The sequence below is a fragment of the Rutilus rutilus genome (genome assembly GCF_951802725.1).
Source record: "Rutilus rutilus genome assembly, chromosome: 2".
Lineage (NCBI taxonomy): Eukaryota > Metazoa > Chordata > Actinopteri > Cypriniformes > Leuciscidae > Rutilus > Rutilus rutilus.
This window is the reverse complement of record NC_140210.1, coordinates 15,663,314-15,687,979: the sequence shown is the minus strand read 5'-3', so window position 1 is coordinate 15,687,979 and position 24,666 is coordinate 15,663,314. Positions and strand designations below refer to the sequence as shown.

General features: G+C 38.9%; 1 protein-coding gene across 1 annotated transcript; it reads right to left on the bottom strand.

Moving 5' to 3' along the window:
* Positions 1-205: 205 nt before the first annotated feature.
* chrna6 (cholinergic receptor, nicotinic, alpha 6) lies at positions 206-21,694 on the bottom strand. Its single transcript, XM_084402890.1, has 6 exons — positions 21,419-21,694; positions 8,464-8,603; positions 7,317-7,361; positions 6,212-6,321; positions 4,974-6,033; positions 206-1,338 (listed from the first exon to the last, which is right to left on the bottom strand). Exons 1-6 carry the CDS (start codon positions 21,474-21,476, stop codon positions 1,213-1,215), a joined length of 1,539 nt encoding a protein of 512 aa, XP_084259016.1. The 5' UTR covers positions 21,477-21,694; the 3' UTR covers positions 206-1,212.
* Positions 21,695-24,666: the final 2,972 nt, after the last annotated feature.

Here is a 24,666-nt window from a genome sequence, read left to right as displayed (position 1 = left end):
AAATGATTATAAAAATCTGCTACTTCAAAAGGCCTAATACTACTAAAACCAATCATAAAACCAGAGGCACTTACAACTTCTGCTATAGCAGCCAAACCAAGATAAGCATGTTCGTTTCACAGACATACGCTACATTTCCCAGTCATACACCGCATCACACTCATTGCTTGCTGAGTTCAACACACAGGCAGTAAGACAGAGAGATGATAGTGTGTACAACAAAAAAAAATAACTTATTTTATTTGAAAGACATCTGTTTAAAAAAAATGTTTTACAAAAGTGTCAGAAGCTGACAAGTGGAAGTGGATTTTTTTCATTTAAATGTTGTTATTAAAGAAGGGATTATGTCCCTGATGGAGCAAGAGAGAGAGCATGAGTGTAAGAGAGGGAGGAAAAGCAGTCATTTTAATAGCCTGCACAGCACTAAAAACAGTTATGGATTTAGACATCATGGCCAATACATCTGCTTCAAATGAAAAACTAAAAACTTCACCATGCAGTATCATAGGGATGAGACACACTGAGAAAAAAAAAAAAAGATTAATAAATCTCATTCTAAACACAAATTATTTGGCATAAATGGGACCTGATTAGTCGTTTTTATTCTGGAATGCAGCCATGCTACGACTCACAGCTATTTAGAGATAACCCATATTCTTGACTAATTTCATCCCATAGTCACACAGCTCACTGTTTATCCTCAGATATTTTGGTGAACTAATCTACACAACACATTTCTTTGTGTTTAAACTAGATTTCCTCTATTCCCCCTGGCAAGGAAAACATCACTGTCTGTTGCAGATTTTCCTGAGTGACTGTTGAGTAGTTGTTTGAGACAAGATGGACTTGTTGTTTGGCATAAAACACGACATATGATGTGTGTGTAATCAGAAATTGCAAGTGGAATGTGGAATTGTGAGTAGTGGACACAGAGCACCAATCAGTCTGATTAGTCTTCTTATGGACATTGCAGTGCTTCAAGATGGAAGGTGATTAGAAAGGCAAAAAAAAAGCAGTCTTTAAGTCTTCAATTGATTAGTGGCAGAGAGAAAAACAGAACACCTGATTAGCTATTTTCTTTTTGCGCAAGGAAACCATCGTTTTAAAAGAGCTTTGTTGTAGTGACAGAAAACAATTAAATATGGAGCATGTCAGTGACTCAGATAACTGTTGGATAAAACAGGTAAGCTGGCATCTGTGTTTCATAGTTAATTACGAGAAGAAGCCAATTAGAGGTTGTAGGAAAAGCCCCAGAGTTCCCAGCACACACACCAGCACAAAGACCCAAAGGAAGATGCGGTCAATCACCATGGCAACATACTTCCAATCATCCTCCACCTAAGAGAGAAAGGGCAGACAATAAATAGAGAAAAAAATAAGAGATCCGGAAGGTTAATGAAATGAAAGAAAAGAGAGGTTAGAGGTAACGAGGAAAGAAAATGAGAGAAAGAAGCAAAAGGAGAACACGTGAAAGCAAGGTAAATAAATAGAGGAGAAAATGGCAACGTGAGGATGAGAATGAGTGAAAAGCTGGCCTACTGTCTGTCCAGAATGCTTTACTAAATACAAGGGGATAAGTTCAATTATATCGTGCTACTATAAGCGGTGCTGCGCAAAACATTTTACCTCCGTATATTTAGGCACTGGGTGCTTTACAATGCAAATGTGATTCAGCAGTGAGGCTCTGAGGCAAGAGTGAAGATGAAGGATTAAGTGGTGAGACTTTCCATATCAAAGTGTGATGTCTCTGTTGAGGGATCTAAAGCACTTATTGTCAGTGAAGCACTCAGTAAACATTTCCACTGAGAGCAGAGGAGTCTGTAAGCTTATACTTGATGTCTGTGATGTATAACCTGTCCTTCTGAGGATATTACAACCAAAACATGGTATGATATTGGAATTTGAGTCAGACACTAAGTGGGAGCCTTCTTCCAATGGGCAATGAGGATCTTTATTATAAAGACATTATGATATCTGAATGGACAAGTGGATGGAACAATGGCACTGCATGCATTATCATGTGAGTAAAGGTACAGTAAAGCATTCAATTGCTGTTCCCAGGGGGAAACAAAGTACAACACATTGACTATTGGAAATCTCACTTGAAATGTATGCCTGAAAAGCCACCAGGTGGCTACACTGTAACAAATTGCTGTAGTTTTTACAGCAAAATCGTACAGAATATTACTGTTTAAACATTTTACAAGATGTAGCTGTATATGTATTATGGGTCAAACACCGTTTTATGAAGCAACGCGAGCGCTTTGTGCAAAAAAACAGAATTTGACGCAGCAGACGTTGATGCGTGAACGTGCATCAGAGATTAATATTTTGTAAATAAAGTGGTAAGGTTTGTTTTTGTAAATTATGTTAAGCACTCGTGTCGCTTCATAAAATTGAGGTTAAACCACTGGAGTCACTGGATTATTTTAAGTTTTTGCTAACTTTTTGGGGTTTGAAAGTGGTAGTTGCATAGGTTGTCAATGGAGGGACAGAAAGCTCTCAGATTTCCTCAAAAATATCTTCATTTGTGTTCTGAAGTTGAACGAAAGTCTAACGGGTTTGGAACAGCATGATAGTGAGTAATTAATGACATAATTTACATTTTTGGGTGAACGACCCCTTTAATAGAATATAAGCTCAAACAACAGAATTTGTGGCATACTGTTGATTAAAGCATTTTTATTTTAATCTTTTTCTTTAAGAAAAATCTGTGTTACAGTGAGTTTCAAAAGGAGTCAAAATTATTTTTTGGAGTACCAAAATGCCCCAAATTTTGAATTTGACCTTAATTTCTATTGAAAGTTAAAGTTCTGGTCAGAATATGACTTAAAAAAAAATGTTTTGTGATACTATGTAATTTTTATAATAAGGTTTTAACAGTTTAACAGAATGAAAATGTTATTTTTCCAGTAAAAGCCTTGCAACGCCTTGCTGCCAGTTTTAATATTTACTTGCAACACCCTTGATTTGGTTTTTATTCATTTTTAAATTTATATTCAGATAGTGTTCATCCTAATGCATTTAAATCAATGCATTACAGTTTACTGTTAAAATTATTCTTTACAGCATTTTCTATCTTAAACTTTAACAACATCATCTTGGATTTTGGGATACTTACAGGATTTTATTGGCAACTTTAGTTGACATGTAAATACTGTACTTTAGTGAAATTACAAAAAAAAAATGCTGTAAAATATATTTACAGGATTTTATTGCCAGCTTTTAAAATTAAAATTTTACAGTTAAATTACAAAATGTTGCTGTAAAGTAAACTATAAGTTTAATTCAAGGTTACTGTTTTTGTAAAAACACCTACAAATTACTGTATTTTACATACAACAATTAACTGTAAAATGCTTTGCAATATTATTCTGTAATCTATTTTACAGTTTTACAACTTTTTTGCCAGTAAATTTCTGTCAATTCTACGGTACATTTTTTCACAGTGTACATCCACCTGGCAGGAATACAAATACTGCTGTATACATCATTCCCACCGTTCATAGAGGCTCTTCACTTAGAGTGGGGTTGTGATGTGTTGAACATCGTCCCCCTGCTTCTGGGACAGTCATTATGTATTCATAGTTATATATAGTTGCTCTACTCTGTGCAATACATTGACTAAAGAACAAATATCTAGCAAATATAGAACAGGAATAAATACGACAGCTTGGAAACAGCCATCCCACGAGTTGAATGACTGTGCAAACCCTCGGGCTGTTGACAAGCCAAGAGATAGCTTCCACAATTCAGTGAGAAAGACGTTGCTTGGACTGCGCTGTACAATGAGCCGGAATGGCAAAACAGACAAAGATTTGATCTAACAATTGAAAAGGTCTTAGACATATTGATGGATAGTTTAAGGCGCCTCACATTTCTCAAGGGGAACCCCACAGATTTCCATATGACATGCTGAAAGTTTTTCTAGACTTTCAGAGTTAAATAAAAGGGAAAAATTGAGAAAAAAAATAAAGACTATTTGTAGAGGCTTCGCCATTATGAGGTCTAGAAACAACACTGAGCCCACAAACTGACTTCAAAGCCCACAGCTCTGGATAGGGATGCAGAACTTCCCCTTTTGCTTGGGTGAGCAGAACTGTAGCAAATAGGAAACACTAAGGGCCAGATTTACTTACAGCTTGTGCCAGCGCAAACCCTCTTTTGGCCTTAAAAAAACTAATGTCAGGATTTACTAAAGACACGCAGTGAAATATTAGCGCTGAAAAGGCGTGGACAGTTATTTTGCGGCTGACCTTATTGCATATGCATTTGTAGGAGTTTCCCTTTCAGGCGCAAAATTTATGGGAGGAGAGTGTTTAAATGAATCATGAAAGATGATTTACTAAGGTTTGCGATCGTCAATGTACTGGTGTTTACGCCATTATTAACCGCCCAAAAAAAGCACGCCTTAAACCTGGTTGGTCATTATGGAAATGATCCGGCTGCGTCTGTGTTCTTTAATTTGCACGTCGTCAGTAGATCACGGCCAGAACTTTCCACTCTCATCTGCGCTGTTTTGGAATTGCGCTCTTATGCTAATTTGCCCTGTTTAGTAAATCTGCCCCTAAGGCTGTCCTACTAGAAGGTTAATGATGTCAGCATGCCATGTTTTCCCTCCATGTTACTATGTCACTCCCACCATCCTGTCAGCAGGATATACACAGACGCCTGGACAAAATAGAGCACTGAACAGGAAGCCTAATTTGACTACTACTATCATAGGGGTCATCAGCTCAAGCGGGCGCAAAAGTCTAGTTTGCTGCCCAGCTTACACTAATGTGATAGTTGTGAAACACAACTCTCTGTTGTGACAGAAAAGCTCTATTGCAAGTGGAGTCAAGTTACATGACAAGGAATCTTATATGTTGGCAGGGGAATACAATTTTGGCAGTGTGTTTATCCAACACTTTCATTATTTCATAGTCAATGTGTTGTACAGAGTGTATTGACTGAATAGGAACCTCTTTTACCTCTTTGGCTTTGTTGCGGCTCCTCATGTTCTCAGCAATGTACTTCACACTCTCAATAGCCTGTTTGATCTCTGGTGACACGACAGAGAAAGCCACAACTGTGTTAATAGCCTGTGGACTCAACTGACGACTCACTTTCCCACAATCCCCCTCGGTTGCCTCTTTCATTGGGTGACAAGGACATCCCCCTTTCTTTCCTTCTAATGCTGCTTTCCCTTCTCCAAATTCCAAAGAGTTCACCGCTCCCTGTTGGGATCCACTATTTTTCCTCTTCTTTCCCTCTCCACCTCGTCCCGCTCCAGTCCCAGACGAGCTCCCGCTCTCTAGTCCTCCTTTTCCAGAGGACTCCGATAGATCGAGAGGCCGGCGCATGAGCATGATACGGGGTAAAGCTCGGAGGAAGACAGTACGTACCCAGCTAGGCATAGTGTGGGTCATAGGGGTGCGATAGTGCACATTCAATACAAAGACAGTGATGACAATAGAGAGGGTGACGAAAATCATGGTGAAAAGAAGGTACTCGCCTATCAGAGGGATCACAAGTGAGGTGGAGGGGATGGTTTCTGTTATGACAAGAAGGAACACAGTGAGAGAGAGGAGTACAGAGATGCACAATGTCACTTTCTCGCCACAGTCTGATGGAAGGTAGAAGACGAGTACTGTTAGAAATGAGATGAGGAGGCAGGGGATGATAAGGTTAATAGTGTAGAAGAGGGGCAGTCGGCGTATGTAAAAACTGTAGGTTATGTCTGGGTAGATCTCTTCACAGCAGTTGTACTTGATATCATGCTTATAACCTGGTGCATCAATGATCTCCCACTCTCCACTCTCCCAAAAGTCTTTAAGGTTGACCTTTGAGCCAATGAGAACCAGGTCAATCTTTGCCTTGTCATAGGTCCAGGAACCAAACTTCATTGAGCAGTTCTGATAGTCAAACGGGAAGTAAGTGATGTCCATAGGGCAGGATGATTTGAAGATTGCAGGAGGGACCCAGGTGATGGTTCCATCATATTTCAACAGAGCTTTGGTTTTGTCTTCCACCAAGAAGTCCCCAACAGCACTGTGTCAGAAAAATTATATTTTTATTTTATTTAACCAGTAAACAATTAGCTCTGTTGATGCTCATTTCGCTCCAAAAGAAATTAAGAATTTGACAATATCCCCCAAATTACTAAATTTCTAAAATTGTAATATTAAATGTATACAAGTTGCATGTTAAGTTGGAACACTTGACTCACTTGTTGTAAAGTACAATGTCAGGCCTCCAGATTTTATTTGATGGAACTCTGATGAACTCAATTCCATCAAACTCTACTGGTAACCACTTCAGCTTGTAGTCATTCCATATCTATAACAAAATCACAAAAGATTAAATCTGGCATTTACACTGGTATGTGTTCCTCAGTCATCTGTGCCCTGTCATAGTCTTTAAAAGTCTTTAAGTGTATTTTTGCGTGTGCACATCGCTCCATCTGCAAGGGGAAAAAAATGCTTTTTCTGTTCGAGCAGGTATATTGTCTATTACCGTTTACTATCAGATGTGTATACAGAGCTGTAAATGTTTGCATAGCTGTGAATTTGTGCTCATTTTTGGTGCACATCGTTGTTCTCTGGCATGTCTGTGTAGAGATATCTTATTAAGACTGCTTATCTCGCTGTGTTGATACCGAGATACTGCTATCAGGCGTTGTACAATACTAAAGGGTTTAATACAAGCACACACATACACACATTCTTAGAAAAATTTGCAATAATCCAAAAATGCTAATTTAAGCAGTAAGTTCAGCAGTCATGCAGGAGCATCTTGTACTTACTATTGCAGAATTTAAACATAACCAGATATTTCCAAAGAAACCTTATTACTAATAAGATGCAATATTCATATTCATATTTTCATTAAAGCTATTTTTATGAATTCATATAGTGCATCATAAATAATTAACAAAACTTTGCTGACTGTGAAATTACCTTTCAGAACAGTAGTTTATTATTATTCAGCTAATTATTAAAAACAAAGTAAATTGTTTGATCTAGTTAGACTAAACAGTTTTTGCACATATTTTACCATCTTTTTAACCTCTTTCTTTCCAGTCGTTTTGGAGATAACAACTGTGCCAAAGTACCTCTCAGTTTTCAATTATTTACATAACAGATATACCTTCTCATCTGTTCCATCTATACATCTACTTTATTATTCTTTCCCCACATTATTAAATCCCATCCTACTGAATGTTTACAGTATGCTATACACATTTGCTTGTCACAGTACATTCTTACCGTCAATGAGACAAAAACGAGTTGCACAAGGTGCAACAGTACATGCTGCACACATACATCACTTACATGTCTCAGCCAAAGGTTTGTTTCCATGATCTGATTGACTTCATCCTTTAGACAGGAAGACACAGGCAGAGACAAAGACGAAGAAGAAAGAAGAAAGACAGCCATGCTCTATTATTTAGAATGGAACATGTTCAACAAAATCAATACAGTTCTTGTCTAATGGGAAAGGGAGATCTGACAAGATCTTAGCAAAGGGTTTTGGAGGGCTTCTTTCATTAGTTATTTCATCTTCTATCTTAAAGTGCATACTCATCACAGTACCCTCAAAAGTGATAATAGCTTCTGCATATTCACTAGAAAACATCTGCAAAAAAAACAAAAAGAAAAAAAACCTTGTTGAGCAGAAATCCTTAATCCTGTGAGTGAGTATAATCTATAATCCAGGATACTGTTGCATAGAATGGTGGGTTATGGCTTCTTAATCTGTCAGGTGTGTGAAGCAAGAATAAAGGTGTGATGATTATCTTGGCCGCTTTCCCCTGGTGAAGTGGAAATTTAATCCAGGAGTTATAAGAGGCATGCTGATTTTGTATGACGCGACGGAAAGCACAGAGTCTGCACTACTTCCTGTAACAGCGGAGCACAAAGGCTTTTAACTCAATTGCACTTTCTGACCACAGTAAATGAAACAAAAAGCCCTCACAACAACTGAAAACAGCACAGAATTTCACCTAACAGAAAGCAATCTGTGAAGAAAACAACCTTGCTATATCCTAGAAAAAAAATCCTATATTGAGCTTTATTAAGAGGTCAAAAGTGCTTGCATTTGATTGAGCTTTAGTTTACACAACTAATTTAATTGGACAAGAATCTTCTAGTGTTTTGACGCAAATGTCTCAGCTTTGCTTGATTCTCTTTTTTCTATAATGCTTAACAATATGCTGATTTGTAATTGGATGTCTTAGAGGGTTCCTTCTTTAGATAAATATTAACTAAATATGCACAAATATATAAAAAGTCTGTCCAGTCCAATACTGATCAGGTGATCTTACATACCAAAATACTGAACTTTAATACTGACTAATAACCAATATATTATGTAGTGCTAGTAATACTGACCACAGTTCAGGTGAGAGTTACATCTTATCACAAATGTCTGAACAAAAATCAGGTTAAATGTTTTGAGACCATGGACACTTTCTCTTACCACTTTAACAAGCTGTGAGATGGAGACCTCAAACTCCACAGTGACAGGGTCAGACACATTTTCGACTGGCCGAATGAATTGATTATACCTCCTGAATAAACGACGAAACAGCCTGTCTTCTCCTTTAGATGATAAACAATCTGCACAAACAAACGCATACAGAGATAAACACACATACAGGAACAGAAATCTACTTCAGTATGCAGTGCACTGGGTGGGACCCAGGGACAGACTTCATTCATTATACAGTGGATGGTGAAAGAGAAACTACAGAGTATGAGGCACATACAGTATAACATTCGGAATTCGGGAAAGTAATACTTTACGTATACGTATACGTATACGTATACGATTACGTTTACGTTTACTACATGTAAAGTGGTTGACTGATATGAGTTTTTACAACCAAAGCAAATCACACACACACACACACAACCTTATTAATAGGCCAAGGCCCCAAGCACAGTTGTCAGCTATTGTCAGTAATCCAAAATAGGCAAATAATTTTGTACTTGTTTATGCCTTTGAAAATTGTGTTGTTTTTGTTTTTGACTGTCCCCTCACTCTGTTTCTTGTTTTATATTTCGAATGTGTGTTTTTTGTAAGAATGTGAGTGTTTACTCTGGTTGCTTTTAGCATATTCCTTGGGGTCAGAGCCAAAGTCTGGACCAGACACTATGGGTCCAAATATAGCTCTCAAGGTTAGAGGTCATCATCAGCGATCACCAAAGAGACCAGGTGTAATCAAGTGGAAAATGGAACCACTTTAAAATAGTGCACTCTGATGGACCTAGACAAGTCTGAAGTAACACTGACGAACACACAACGAGTCAAGAACAGGGTAGGGTCGCACTTGAATGTAGGTATTTACTTAAATCTATTTATTTCGCCTCAACTTTTTCCTTTTCTATTGAAATATGATATATATTTTATATATACAAAAAAGTATTTGAACACTCTGCTATTTTGCAAGTTCTCCCACTTGGAAATCATGGAGGGGTCTGAAATTGTCATCGTAGGTGCATGTCCACTGTGAGAGACATAATCAAAAAAAAAAAAAAAATCCAGAAATCACAATGTATGATTTTTTAACTATTTATTTGTATGATACAGCTGCAAATAAGTATTTGAACACCTGTCTATCAGCTAGAATTCTGACCCTTTAAAATGTCCACCTCCACTCCATTTATTATCCTAAATTAGATGCACCTGTTTGAGGTTGTTAGCTGCATAAAGACACCTGTCCACCCCATACAATCAGTAAGAATCCAACTACTAACATGGCCAAGACCAAAGAGCTGTCCAAAGACACTAGAGACAAAATTGTACACCTCCACAAGGCTGGAAAGGGCTATGGGGAAATTGCCAAGCAGCTTGGTGAAAAAAGGTCCACTGTTGGAGCAATCATTCGAAAATGGAAGAAGCTAAACATGACTGTCAATCTCCCTCGGACTGGGGCTCCATGCAAGATCTCACCTCGTGGGGTCTCAATGATCCTAAGAAAGGTGAGAAATCAGCCCAGAACTACACGGGAGGAGCTGGTCAATGACCTGAAAAGAGCTGGGACCACCGTTTCCAAGGTTACTGTTGGTAATACACTAAGACGTCATGGTTTGAAATCATGAATGGCACGGAAGGTTCCCCTGCTTAAATCAGCACATGTCAAGGCCCTTCTTAAGTTTGCCAATGACCATTTGGATGATCCAGAGGAGTCATGGGAGAAAGTCATGTGGTCAGATGAGACCAAAATAGAACTTTTTGGTCATAATTCCACTAAACGTGTTTGGAGGAAGAAGAATGATGAGTGCCATCCCAAGAACACCATCCCTACTGTGAAGCATGGGGGTGGTAGCACCATGCTTTGGGGGTGTGCACATGGGACAGGGCGACTGCACTGTATTAAGGAGAGGATGACCGGGGTCATTTATTCCAAGATTTTGGGGAACAACCTCCTTCCCTCAGTTAGAGCATTGAAGATGGGTCGAGGCTGGGTCTTCCAACATGACAATGACCCGAAGCACACAGCCAGGATAACCAAGGAGTGGCTCTGTAAGAAGCATATCAAGGTTCTGGCGTGGCCTAGCCATATATATATATATATTTTTTATAATTATAGTTAAATATATAATAAGATATAGGAACTATATCTCAAATGATAATAGGAAATAAATAAATATTAAAAATATTTATAAAATAAATACATTTATAAATAAATAAATGTATAAATTATTATTTTATAATACATTTATTTAATTAGCTTTTTTGTCGACAGGGTGAAATGCACCGTTTAGAGACACTAAAACTAATTATTAACATCTTTCCTAAAACATAAATGAGTGTGAAGGTCAATATTATAATATACAGTCTATAAATGAAGTCTGTTCTGTCCAGTATCTGTTTTAATTCAATCACTCTGCCATTATATTCTTACTGTTATAGCTTTAAATATTTAGTAAATATAGTAAATATTTAGTCCATACATGGGGTTACATTTCAGCTAAATGTAATGATGCAGTTATGTTCAAATATTCAATAGTGTGTAAATTGTAACTTGGTGCTAAAAAAGGTCTGAAATAAGCTTTTCAATACAACCGTAAAGCTGTTTTCTTAAAACAGTGGCTTCCATGTATTGTAGCAACAAATTAACTTTTAAGATTTATATTAAATAATGGATTAGCAGTGATATAAAATAAATTGACTTTGCAAACACTCCTTTGCAGTAATCACTTCTGTAAACCTAGCAAAAATGGAATAGGACTGAATGCAGTGAGCCTTATAGAAAAGCCATATGTTGTGAACTTTAAACACCCAAACACACTCATGTACACTCAGAGATTTCAGTGCTGCTGTCTCGTGTGTATGGCTCTTGTTTTAGTTTCCTCTTCTAATTACTTCAACTAGTTAACTCTCCAATGGCACCCTCTGTTAATGGGGTTAGCCAAGGATAGCAAGACCTTGCTTCCATTAATTAAATGGACTTAACCCTCACTGAAATGCATAAGATACAAAGCAGAGTATTGAAGTTTAGAGTTAGTTTTCTGAACCCCATCAAGCTTAAGATAACCCTTTTAAATTAAAGTAGAGCAGTGTCTGCATGGACCATACAATATTTTAAAGTTGAACTCTTATGCAGACCCTGGTGGGAAACTTAAAAGGATAGTTCACCAATAAATTAAAATTCTGTCATGATTTACTCACCCTCATGCCATTCCAAACCTGTATGACTTTATTTATTCTGAAGAACACAAAATAGAAGATTGTTATCAAAGAATGTTGGTTACCACTGACTTCCAATGTATATATATATATATATATACATATATATATATATATCTCCTTCATACAGTCATAAGTCATACAGGTTTGGAAAAAATGAGGATGAAAAGATGTTCACTTTTTATACCATTGATCAGTGCCCTTGGTGAATTTTGAGGATTTTGAAATTTTCTTCTAGAATGATCATTTTTATCAAGCTCGTATATTTAAGTTCAGTAATTTCACTTAAATGACAATTAATAGGTAATCTTCAATGCCATTTAAGTGAAATTACTGAACTTAAATATACGAGCTTGATAAACATTATCATTCTAGAAGAAAATTTCCGATGGCACTCTTATGTATGTATGTATGTATGTATGTGTGTGTGTTTGTGTGTGTGTGTGTGTGTGTGTGTGTGTGTGTGTGTGTGTGTGTGTGTGTGTGTGTGTGTGTGTGTGCATAACAGGATGAATCTATATTTTATGTCCAAGAGACTATTTACGAAATCTGGCAATTATATCAAATTTATTCCATTTCAGACCCCAATTCACATAAAAAATTAAGAATGGAGCAGAAATGACATACATTATCATAATTGCAAGAAAGCCATCAGTGGCCACAATGAGGATTACAGTTCATAACAGTTAAGCCCAACATTTGACTTGGTCCACTGGATTCAGCACTGAAGCCCATTAAAATTGCAATTACATACGAAAAAGCCACAGGTATGAGTCACCGTGGAATTTATTCCCTCTTTACTGAAATTAGTTAAAGCTGCAGTCTGTAACTATTTTTGGGTTAAAAATGATCCAAAATAAATTGAGCAAGTACATAACCAGCCAGTGTTCAAAACTATCTGCTTGCCTTAGCTCAGTGGTTCTCAATTCCAGTCCTCGGGACCCCTTGCTCTGCACATTTTGTATGTCTCTCTTATCTGACACACTCAGTTCAGTTCATGGAGTCTCTCCTAATGAGCTGATGATCTGGTTCAGGTGTGTTAAATAAGGGAGACATACAAAATGTGAAGAGCAGCGGGTCCCGGGGACTGGAATTGAGAACCACTGCCTTAGCTGGTCATACTTCCAAAAAGTAGAATCTGTGATTCCGAATGACAGTACCCACACCAGCGCGGTGACTGACAGCCACACATTCCCCTCAAAACATTAATTCATCTGTGCCATGCCGAGGCACAACTCACGTAATGTTGATAATTCCGCGAATAACTTCAATAGCAGATTTCGAACAGAGATGGCGACAAAGAGGAAAAACTACAGACTGCAGCTTTAATTGTTTTATTTTTTTTGCTAAAAGATATTTTATATATATATATTTTTTTTTTTGTGTAATATATAAAATATATATATATATATATATATATATATATATATATATATATATATATATATATATATATATATATATATATATATATATATATATCAAAATTAAACTACATAGTAAGATAGATTTATAGAAACATTTTAGAAAAACTTGGAAATAACGGCTGTTTGGTCAAAATTATGGTTTGATCAAAATTACCCTTATGCCATTTTCGAGCAAATACATGTATTTCAAGATATCTTGAATATCATAAAAACGCTAAAAAATATATATATTGATAAATATAAAATTTTGCCAAACCAAAATACTTGAATTTTCCAGAAACTGGTTTGATGGAGATCAAAGAAACACACATGCAGCGGTAATGAAGAGTGTTCATTTGGTTGGAAAGACTGAAGAGTCATCTGTGATTAATATAAAGCCATGTCACTCCTGAACTGCTGCTGAGTACATATGCCCTCATTTAGAAGTAATGAGTGAGAGAAAGCAAATGAGAGAAACACTCCTCTCTGCTCTTTCCCTCAAAGTGAGTAGGACACTAAGTGTGTTTCTCTGTCAGTGGAGGAAAAGCATTACAGATAGAATCAGACAGGTGAGCTGTCCTTGTTGCCCAGAGACTTGAGCCTGCAGTAGCATACACACGCCTGTTCCCCACAGCAGACTGTGTGTTTCTGTATGTGTGTGTGAGGTGCTGTCAGGACATGCGTCACTATCTGTGGTGCGTGTGTGTGTGTGTGTGTGTGTGTCTGCGCTGTGTAGCTTATATCTGGAACAAAGAGTTTGTGACTAATTCCGAACGCAGGAGGAATGACACTAAGCCACATGGAAATATTCACATTTCAAGCACTGTCATCCATTCTTTAAAAAGTTAAATTTTCTGCTGGTCTCAAAGATAAACTTGGAGCGATCATCTTCTATTATAATTTCTTCTTCTCTCAGTTCACCCTACATATGAATTGAAGCGTTACCTCTGATCACACTGAACCATATAGAATTGTGCAAATGCAGGGTCCTGGGGCTCCAAGACCCTTGACACCGTATATAAATAAACCAGCCTCAGGAAGGCAGAAGAAACAGAGGTGGCAAAGCTGGTATGAGAAAGAAAGAAAAAGAATGAGAAACGATTCAAAATGTCTTTACACCCATCCTCGAGATGAGGTGATTTTCTCTTTTCTTTTGTTTACTTTCTTTTGCCTTTTTCTCCTCGTTTGGAGCAGAGGGGTTTACCTCCTACAATTTCTCTCCCTGCTGGAACCTCATTGATTTTTCTCTTCAGTACCAAAACACAGATGTGAAGAGCATTTGAGTGGATCAAAAAGCAATCCTCCCCTAAGGATGTTCCTCATCAGCAGTGGAGGAGCCAGGATTTTTTCATAGGGGTGGCCAGGCAGGGGGCAGCAACGAGTCTGGGGTGGCACAGAAATTTTCATTATTTCAACATAAAAATGAGTTTGACTATAATGTACTCGACTGTTTTACTGCCTACAACACAACTGAATACAGTTCATCTGTGCTTGATTGTAATTGAGATAGCAGTGAATTGAGGAAGTAGTGGCCTGATGTGTGGCATGATTTGTCTCAAGGTTAACATTTTGAACTTGAGCTGCGTAATTGACTGGTTCAGCTGACTTAGATTCAAAATGGGCCCCCCATCCTTCTTTGGAACGATGAAATAACGGCTGTAGAAACCTGTTTCTCTGTTGAGGGGTGGTACACGCTCTATATCCCCGTTCCCCAACAAAGCTTTTGCCTCTTGTTCAATGGACAGATCCTGCTCGGGCCCTACCACTGTGGGCAAGACCCCCATAAATCTGGGCGGGCGAGACCCGAACTGAATAGTGTAACCCTTTTCGACAGTGTGTAGGACCCAACAAGATATATTTGGCAAAAGCTTCCACGCTGTCAAAATATCTACTAAGGGAACCAGTCTCTCGAGACTGGCCTCTGGTGTTGCTCAAGTAACCAATTCGGTGCCCTGAAGTGGCGAACCCGTAGGGAACAACGGAACTGGTCACTCTGGGACCCTCCAAAGAGGGGGAGAGCATCCCAGCACCGCTACGTTTCCGGGCGGACACTGAAATGTGAGCTCGCTGGAGACGGCTGCGCCCCGAAGCACACGAGGTGGCAGGGTTGGCAGAACGGTCCCCTGGGGGCACAGAAGGGAAATGGGCACCATATAATGAGTTGTTGACCACTTCCCCCTGGAGGGGACAGGACCTCTTTCCCACAGCCTTCATGGAGATAATAAGAGTCCTCAGATCCGTTTTACCCTGTGAAGGCTGCGTTTAAGAGTGCCAACATGACCCCAATTCTTTCTGTGGTGAGGGGGGTGCTCGGGTGGCGATGCTCTGTTTTTGTGTGGCACGTGTGAGGAGCTGGCAGATATTTGGGGCTGCTCCCGCTAAGCAGCGCCTGAGACCTGAGAGCGGCGGGGGAGAGGTTTCTGGAATGCCGCTACCTGTTTGCTAGCCTCCTGAAACCTCTAGAAGACTGTGTTGACAGCGTATCCATATGACAGGAGCATCCATTAGAAAACTCTTATCTTTCTCTTTAATGCTGCTAAGGTTTAGCCAAATATATTTGGCATTTCCTTGATGGCACAGAGCGCCACTCTCTCACTGCGTCCAGGCTCATACTCTTAGGATGAACGCTGAACTATGAACTCATACTCTCTGCTGGCCAGTCAATGTTCAACCTGGCAACAAAGTCACAACCTCCATAATCTCCTCATATGCAGGAGTGTGAGGTGGCGAGTCCTCAGCATCTCCTGCATCCATGCTTACAACATCCAATTCCTCAGAGCTGGATAACTGGAACACCGGTGCCTCACTCGGGGCAGAAGAAACCGCAGCGCGTGCTTCCAAACCCTGAGATAAGGCACTGCTAGATCCATTTGTGATGCCCACGACCTGAATAGCCACCGCGAGGAACGCAAACCTGAGTGCCCTCCTCAAAGAGTGCCAGGTGGCAGTGGAGCATCCGTAATGGTAGTAAATCACAATGCTCACATTTATATATGCTTGAGTGACAGACAATACCAAATAAGACAAATGAATTTACGGATAGTGATTAATGAAGACACAGAAGCTAGTGTTGCACTGTTTGGGTATGCTTTATAGTTTCCTAGTCGTGGCCACCTCTGACGTCTCGTCACATGATTGGACTGATTTCAGACGTGCTTCATGACACAAAACCGTAAAGCATTCCCACAGCATCATTCTCAAGGCAGCATTAGTTTCCTATGAAAAACTTGGATATATGAGGTACTGTAGTTTTTCAAAATAATATTCAAAACTTTTCTAGAATTTTCTAGTCATGTAAATTACTCTTTGGTCATTTTTATAATGAATATACATTTTCTAGTTATATACCAAACTCTGATCAGGTAGAAATAAAAAGATATATTTAAAAAATTCTTCATCCTTATCCAGTAAATCACAAACAAAATTGAAAAATCTTGAGGTCTTTGAATATTGTTGTGTACAAATGGTGGGCCACAGAATCAAATTGTCACCTATAGTGTGGTATAAGTAAGATACATTACATGCCGAGCCTGAGTTTTTTCCCGTCAAGGTCGCTCTTCCAGAGCCTCGGCCTGACATGGCCGCCCTTCCACAGTACTCAAACAAGCTCTGGATGATACAGCACTGATCATCATGGCCACGGCTATTTTGTGTGTGTGGGCAGCACACACATCAACTCCATCCCATGACCCCTCAGCCAAGATGGCCACCACCATTCCAGAGCTCCCGAACAAGATGGCCACCACTACACCTGTGTCTTCGTACAAGATGGCAGCCTCTACGCCTGTGTCTTCGGACAAGATGGCAGCCTCTACGCCTGTGTCTTCGGACAAAATGGCTGCCTCTACGCCTATGCCTTTGGACAAGATGGCCGCCTCTACACCTTTGTCTTTGGACAAGATGGCCATCCCATCCCGTCCCGCCCCCTTGTCCGTCTCCGCTCTGCCTCCCTCCTGGACTTCTCTATGTTAGGAGCGTCTGGAAGACTAGGAGGTGGGCTATGTAACAGTCACCAGCTGGACTGCCCCTGAGAGCCACCAGAGGGCACTCCAAATCAGACTATTGTCATTCCCTCACATCCTCAATTATCCATAATATTTTGCCCAGACTAATCAGCCATGATCACATCCACCTGTATGTCATTACCTTGTTTAGCTCACTCCATATAAGCCTGGTTTTCTCATTCATTCTCTGCAAAGTCTTGCATGTGTCTCACTGCATTTCTGAGAGTGTTTGTATCCTGTTCCTCACGTGTCCTGGTTCTCTTGATTCTCTGCCTGTTCCCTCGATTTCTCTCTTTGCCTCAGCCCTGATCTATTATTGTTTGGATTTTTTTTGTTTGTGTATGACCCTTGCCTGTTATCTGGATTACGTCTTTGGATTACCCTGTTCAATAAATACTGCATTTGGATCCTCAACCTTTGTGTCTCAGAGCAGTGCGTGACAGATAGTAAGAAGGGCTGAGTTACAGCCAGAGGCCCGGAAGTCCACTGCAGAAACAGGATGAAGAGTGACCAAGGTGGGGCAGGAGGGACGAGGGTGTCCGGTGAAGCCTAAGCAATGTCAGACCATGGCGAGGCTGAGGGAGCACAGAGCCAAGGTGAAACCGATGGGCTGACAGGCCAAGGTGGAGTCATGGGCCTGGAGGCCTGAGGCCAAGCCAAGGGATCCGTCTCGTAGAGCTTAGCTGGTGGAGAGGAGACCTGAGGCGGAGCTGGAGAGGTAGCGGGAGTCTTTGGCGGAGTGGAGGCGAGGAGCTGCACGACACCAGCAGAGCCGGTGAGTCCTGGGGACTGGACAGAGCCAGTGGTGATGACAGGGACAATGGGGTGGGCAGGTGATGGGGTGGGAGTGGAAAATCTAAAAGATTCAGGGGACTAGACGGAACCAGCCTTGATGATGAGGACAGCGGAACAGATAGGATACAGGATGGGACTGGGTCATCTAATATTGTCACAAGGCAGTGCTAAGTTGTATTTAAGTTTAAAATCAGTGCTGTCTTAAGTCAAGCAGATGGTAAAGAGAATTCTTGCAAAACTAAGGACTCAAGGACTTCTTTTCAAAACAAACTGCCAACGAGGTATTTGTTTCACTTGTTTAATGTATTGGTCATTTTGTATCTCATTTACTTTCAGACTACACATTGTTTAATCTGCTAATGTGCTTATACTATGTTCATTTACATATGTTCTCATGGCAAAAACAAGACGAGCCAAAAAAATTAAACGCCCATTTGAAGGAACCGACCTGTGTCTGTGTTGTTGTGAAGAGAGATACATGTTTAGAACCACTGAATTAAAGGAATTTTAATGGAATTTTCATTACTGCATTTCAAATAAAACAAATTCTAAAATTTTCACACGAATATTTACAAACATTGTATGCATAATTCTAAGATTTATTGTACATTTCAACATTTACAGTATATTGTGTATAAATGGAACAATATAGGAACAATATGGATACACTGTATAAATGTGTGTGTGTTAAAGGATTAGTTCACCCCAAAATGAAAATTTCCTAATAATTTACTCACCCCAATGCCATCCAAGATATCCATGTCTTTCTTTCCTCAGTGGGAGAGAAATTATGTTTGAGGAAAACATTTCTGGATTTTTCTTCTAACAATGGACTTCATTGGTTACCATAGTTTTTAAGTCCAAATCAATGCAGTTTCAAAAGTCTTTGAAGTGTTTAAACAGGCTGTACGCGATCACAGCTGAAGAAGAGGTTGTTATCTAGCGAAACGATAGGTCATTTTCAAAAAAAATATATAATCTATAGACTTTTTACCTTCAATAGTTCGGACTGAGCTTATCAACAAACGGACAGGGGACTACATCATCAAGTTGAAAGGTCACGCCGGCAGAAGAACCGCCCCACTGTTTACAATGCGACCATACGTAGGAGGATAGTTCAAATAGTATTGTTTGCTATTATATATATAGTAATAGTATTCAGTGAATATGAACTTCCCTAATGAATATTCATTAGGGAATATTCACTAATGAATATTCATGAGTCTTCCCCTACCATCCTGTGGGAAAAAAATATCGCTTGCCGACGCCGGCGTGACCTTTCAACGTGATGACGTAGTTCCCTGTCCGTTTGTTGATCAGCTCAATCCGAACTATTGAAGGTAAAAAGTCTATAAATTATATATTTTTTTTTTAAATGACCTATCGTTTCGCTAGATAACAACCTCTTCTTTAGCTGTGATTGCGTACAGCCCATTTAAACACTTCAAAGACTTTTGAAACTGCATTGATTTGGACTTAAAAACGATGGTAACCAATTATATTATTATATATATTATTAGTCCATTGTTAGATGAATAATCCAGAAATGTTTTCCTCAAAAAACATAATTTCTCTCCCACTGAGGAAAGAAAGACATGGATATCTTGGATGGCATTGGGGTGAGTAAATTATTAGGAAATTTTCATTTTGGGGTGAACTAATCCTTTAATAAACATTCATTCTTTTAGTCCTTTAGTAACTAGTCCAGTAACTCAGATCATGATTTACTAGAGTACATTATTTTACAAGTTCTTTACTATTGTAAGTTAATTAAAAAAAAAAGGCATTTTTGCTTATACCTACAAATATCCATTGGGTTAATTTGCTAAACTATTTGCAATGAACTTGCCCGACTCTGAAACCTGTAATAAAAGATTCTAATAAATCAAAAAATACAAATATACTCACTGATGATAATGAGTGGATAAGTTCATGACTATTCCACAGAAAATCTTTGGCATATAGTGATATGTACTAGCCTATATTAGTAACTCCCTACAGCACTCTCCAAAACTTTATATTTGTGGATATCTCCAGAGAAACCTTTCCTACAGCCACTCTTGTGCCTTTCTCCAAACTCTATCTCTCTGTCTGTCTCTTCTCTCCTTCTCACTTCATACAGTGGCCTTGTAACCAGTCCAGCATGGAGGGAATGCTTGCAGCGAGAATGACATACAGCTGGAGTTGAACACGAGTTCATCCTCAGACAGCTCTTCTCTTCTAAGCTAACAACAGCAAAAGGAATTTAACGATGTGAAAACTCAACAGGATGAAAGAACAAAGCAGTATGTGTCCTCTGAGTCTTTGCCTATTTCTAAGTTTATCCCCTCAGTGTGTGACTCACTCTTGAGTGACATGGATGCATGCAGTGACAAAAAGTGAAGCCTCTTGTTTCTTATTTTACAGTAGATCCAGATTTACCACATAAACCAAACAAGATGGGAGAGAAACTAACAGCAGACACTTAATCCAATGGCAAAAACTGGTGAACACGACCAAACGTGGACATGTTGCAAACTTAAGGTAAACAGCTTTCTCTGAGCCGAGAAGACTTAAATATTTCAAAGCTCTGACGCACAAGCGGATGTTGACGAAAGTGAAAAGCGAACTGATTAACCTGCATTTCATTATAGCAATATGCCACTGGGCTCACCTACCGGTTTCATTCAGCCGATAAAAGGCTTTAAAGCGATTAAACAAAATTGTGCTATCGTTGTCTAAAACAGCCGTGGGATCCCGCAGTTATGTCTCCCGAGTGAGACGAATATGCACCCGAAACTCCGCGTTCCGCGCGCACGCCAGCAGCGTGAAGAATGAATTTGACTATATTAAAATGTTAAGCTTTGGCATAAATCTATAAGATACAAATCCAAATACCTAACCTTTTGATACATACGAATTAAGTACACGCTGATTACTAATTAACATGCATAAACGACTTTAGCACCTGGTCATTTTTTGCATTAACTAAACCATGTTAAAGGGATGATTTACCCAAAATTTCTGTCATAACTTATTCACCATGCTGTTTAAACCCTTTCTGACTTACTTTCTTCCGTGGGATACAAAAGGGAGTGTTAGGCAGAATGGCAACTAGAAGCGAGCAATTAGGCTGCCATTCACTTTCGTTGCACCTTTGTCCACATATAGCCTAAATGATAACCGAGTCTGTCATTCTACCTCTTTTTGTTTTCCACGGAAGAAATTCAGTCATACAGGTTTAAAAAAAAATAAAAAAAAAAAATACAAAAACATGTAAATGATGCACGATTTTTCCTTTTGGGCGAACCATTCTTAAAAAATAAAATAAAATAAAAAACATCATGGGAACTGAGAAAATGTTCTACGTTCTCACCAAGTTTATTTAAAGACATTACTATATAGTTCACGAGTGACAGCATATAGCCAAGGCTAATACTTTTTTCGCTTGATGACCGTGAGGTCAGTGGGCACAAAAGATGCAGAGCAAGTACACTTTTCCGAAGTTATCGCAATCATAAAATGTATTAATAAACTGAATACAGTGGAACTTACCTTGCGTGATCAGGGCAATTAAAATAAAAAACAAAGTCACTCTCCCCGCAGAATTCATCGAGCTTCGCAGTTAGGAAGTCCGTCTCCCTTTCCAAAAGAAATCAATAAATTCGTGAATGAATCGAGTAGGAACAAACTGTAAAAAGGATGTTCTGTTTATGTGGCTGAGTTGTGCTTTTCGCGAGCAGAAAGCGCGTGAGGTGGATTTGATTTCGTCCCTCCCCCTGGGCGCGTGCATCCTTCCACACGTCTTCAAGTGTCATTAATGAGACGCGCAATCACAGAGTCGTTTATACAGCCATTTAAAGAGGTAATTCATGCAAATATGGTAATTATGTGATCATTTACTCATCGCGACGTCGTTCACGTCCTGCAAGATTGTCTGTAGAAAACAAAAGGACACATTTTGGAAAAATACAGGCTTCGTTAGTTCGTTTGCATTGCCAATGAATGGTCACTGAAGACACACAGCCTTAAAAAAAAGATGCAAAATCACCGTAAAAGTATACAGTCCATGTACAATAACTGTCTTTTAAATCCATACTATAGCTTTGTGTGATAAAAGGCAAGTCGAAACATTTAGATCGGTTATGTAAACTCCCTCAAGCCGATTCATTGATAAATTCCAAATCAAGAACCATTCCATAAACACTTAAATCTTATCAACGTGCCATATTTTTCACGACTTAAATTTGAGTTATTATGGCTACAGGAAACTTTATTTGGGCCACTTGAAATACCGTACTTTGTGTCTTTTTTGTGTCTTTTTTATTATTATTATTTTATTTTTTGAGACCTGACATCTTCAGTCATCATTTATAGTTAATGCATTAAAAAAAAAAACGAATTCTTCAAAATTTCTCCTGTGTTCCACACAAGAAAAAGTAAAACATATTTGGAACAAGACTGTAGTCATGACAGAATGACTTTAAAGGTTGTTTTACTTCATGATATATAAATGTGAAATGCACTCAGTTACATCTTTGCGAAGTAACAACCAATTGCATTAACAATATACACTGTACTACTTATAAAATAGAACTCTTCCAACATAGTCATATCACCCTAAGCAGAACATTTGAGAGAAACATGTCCGAGGTTTATTTCCTTTAATTGCAAAAGGGAAGAGACTTTCTGAGTTGCATAAAGTTTTAAAAGCAGAGCAGTCGATAAAGAGTTCATGGCTGGTGGAACTCAGCAGGTGACTAAGCCTCTAGAATATTGATTTAATTTAGCCCCGCTCATAAAAAGCCTTGAGTGTTTATGAAAAGGTGTTTTAAATCTCACTTTAATTATACAGAGCAAACAAAAACACATCCCAGGGAGCAGAAAGATCAAGGTCTTTCATATGTGTGATGATAAAATCATCTAAATTCATATTTAACTTTTAACGTATGCACGCATGTATAGGCCAAAGGGACGCACATGGCTCAGCAGCTGTTGTTGTGCTATTATTGTTTTCCCAACAAACGGCTGTGTTTATCTGTGTATGTTTGCTGTGATGATAATGGGAGAGGGACACTCTGATGTTTCACTGATGTGCACGAGGAAAGAGACCGTAAAACTACAAGCATCATGTGCAAATGGCTAGAAAATAGACAGAGAGAGAGAGAGATATTTGACCTTATTTAAAGCCTTTGTATAATGACAGGATAAACAAAATATGTTAATTTCATCCATTTCATCAAGTGCTAATAGCAGCATACATTTTCACAAAATATATGATAATGTATAAATTATCTTGTCAAATATAATGCTTATCTGTATTATTCAGGTTGTTGTCTTTATTTTATTGCTTCTTGGTGGATGTTTCAGTTTATTGGGCTATATGCTGTGGCTATATTGGGCTAAAAAGTGAAATCCTGTTTCTACCTCATTTTGTGTGCATGTAGGGGAACAGTCTGTCTTGATCTCTCTCTCTCTCTCTCTCTCTCTCTCTCTCTCTCTCTCTCTCTCTCTCTCTCTCTCTCTCTCTCTGAGTGTGCATACGCTAGAGGGAGCAGGTGCTGCAATTCAGAGCCTGAGCCCTGTATAAATTTTTGCATAATTAGTTAAATCAAGGGTTTTAGTTTTTTCCTTCGCACACGTATTTTCATTTCAGTTAAAGGGGTCATATAATGGTACATGCACTTTTACAAGTTGATTGTACTGAAATGTGTGTTGGCAGAGCCTGTACACAACCATCATATAATGATGAAAATCCATCCAGTGTTTTTTTTTTTAAATCTCCTTATATGTTTTCCCCGTCTCAAATCGAGCCGTCTGACCGTGTGATGTCACACGGTCGGACGCCCCTCCCACGATTGTTAATTGACAGCAGCGTTTCAACACAGACCCGCCCTGCGCGAGCTGTCATCATAGTCCGTCATTGTTGATACGCTGGAGCAGAATGGCGTCTAAGCGATTGTGGTGTTCTGTTCTTGGGGGTAATAAGTCATTTTGATGTTCCTAAATCCGAACCACTGAAGACGCAGTGGCTGAGTTTTGTTTTTGAAGGGAATATTCCCCACGATCAACGTCAATGTTTTCATGTTTGCGCGAATAATTTCTCACCAGACTGCTTTATAAACGAGGGTCAGTATAAAGCTGGTTTTGCTAAGAAGCTGCTCCTGAAAAAAGGATCGGTACCAACTATTCGTGTTCCTGCTGCACCTCCAGAAGAAGTGAGTGTAACGTTTTATTAACCTTTATATTAATCTTTGCAAATCGCTAGCACGCTTCACGATGAATGCGGCTAAGGTTTACACTCAGGGTACATTACGGCATGTTTTCTATGTACGACGTTCTCAATATAATTCATAATCCCACGTTTATAATGAACAACGCGTTATGGTTATTGTGTTATTACAAACTGTGTACGCAGGTGTTAAAGTTAACGTGGTAACACTACACTAAGCTTACTTTAATTGTCGAAATTCTACGGATGAATTGCCGTCATCTTGTTCCGGGTCCGACTCCAGTTCAAATTGATACGGTTGGTTGCACAGATGTGTCCTCAGAGACTCCCGCTGCCATTCTTTCTCCAAAATATACCCTCAACTGTTGTCAAGGCAACACTCCATGTGTGTTGTCAAAACGCCCCTCTGGGGTGAGCAAAGCTCATTATCATTTAAAGAGACATGCACTTAAATGGCGTGCTGAAAACAGAGCTGTTTTTGACCAGGTAAAATTTGTGTTTTCTTATAATACTAATGAGAATTTTTAATTAAAGTATATTACAAACTTTTCATTTAGACCCTAAAGAATCA

Coding starts and splice junctions, on each gene's coding strand:
- chrna6 (XM_084402890.1), bottom strand. CDS start 21,476: ATGAATTCTGCGGGGAGAGTGACTTTGTTTTTTATTTTAATTGCCCTG. Junction 7,362..8,463: donor TCTCACAGCTTGTTAAAGTG/GTAAGAGAAAGT, acceptor TCCTGTCTAAAG/GATGAAGTCAATCAGATCAT. Junction 6,034..6,211: donor GACATTGTACTTTACAACAA/GTGAGTCAAGTG, acceptor TTTCTGACACAG/TGCTGTTGGGGACTTCTTGG.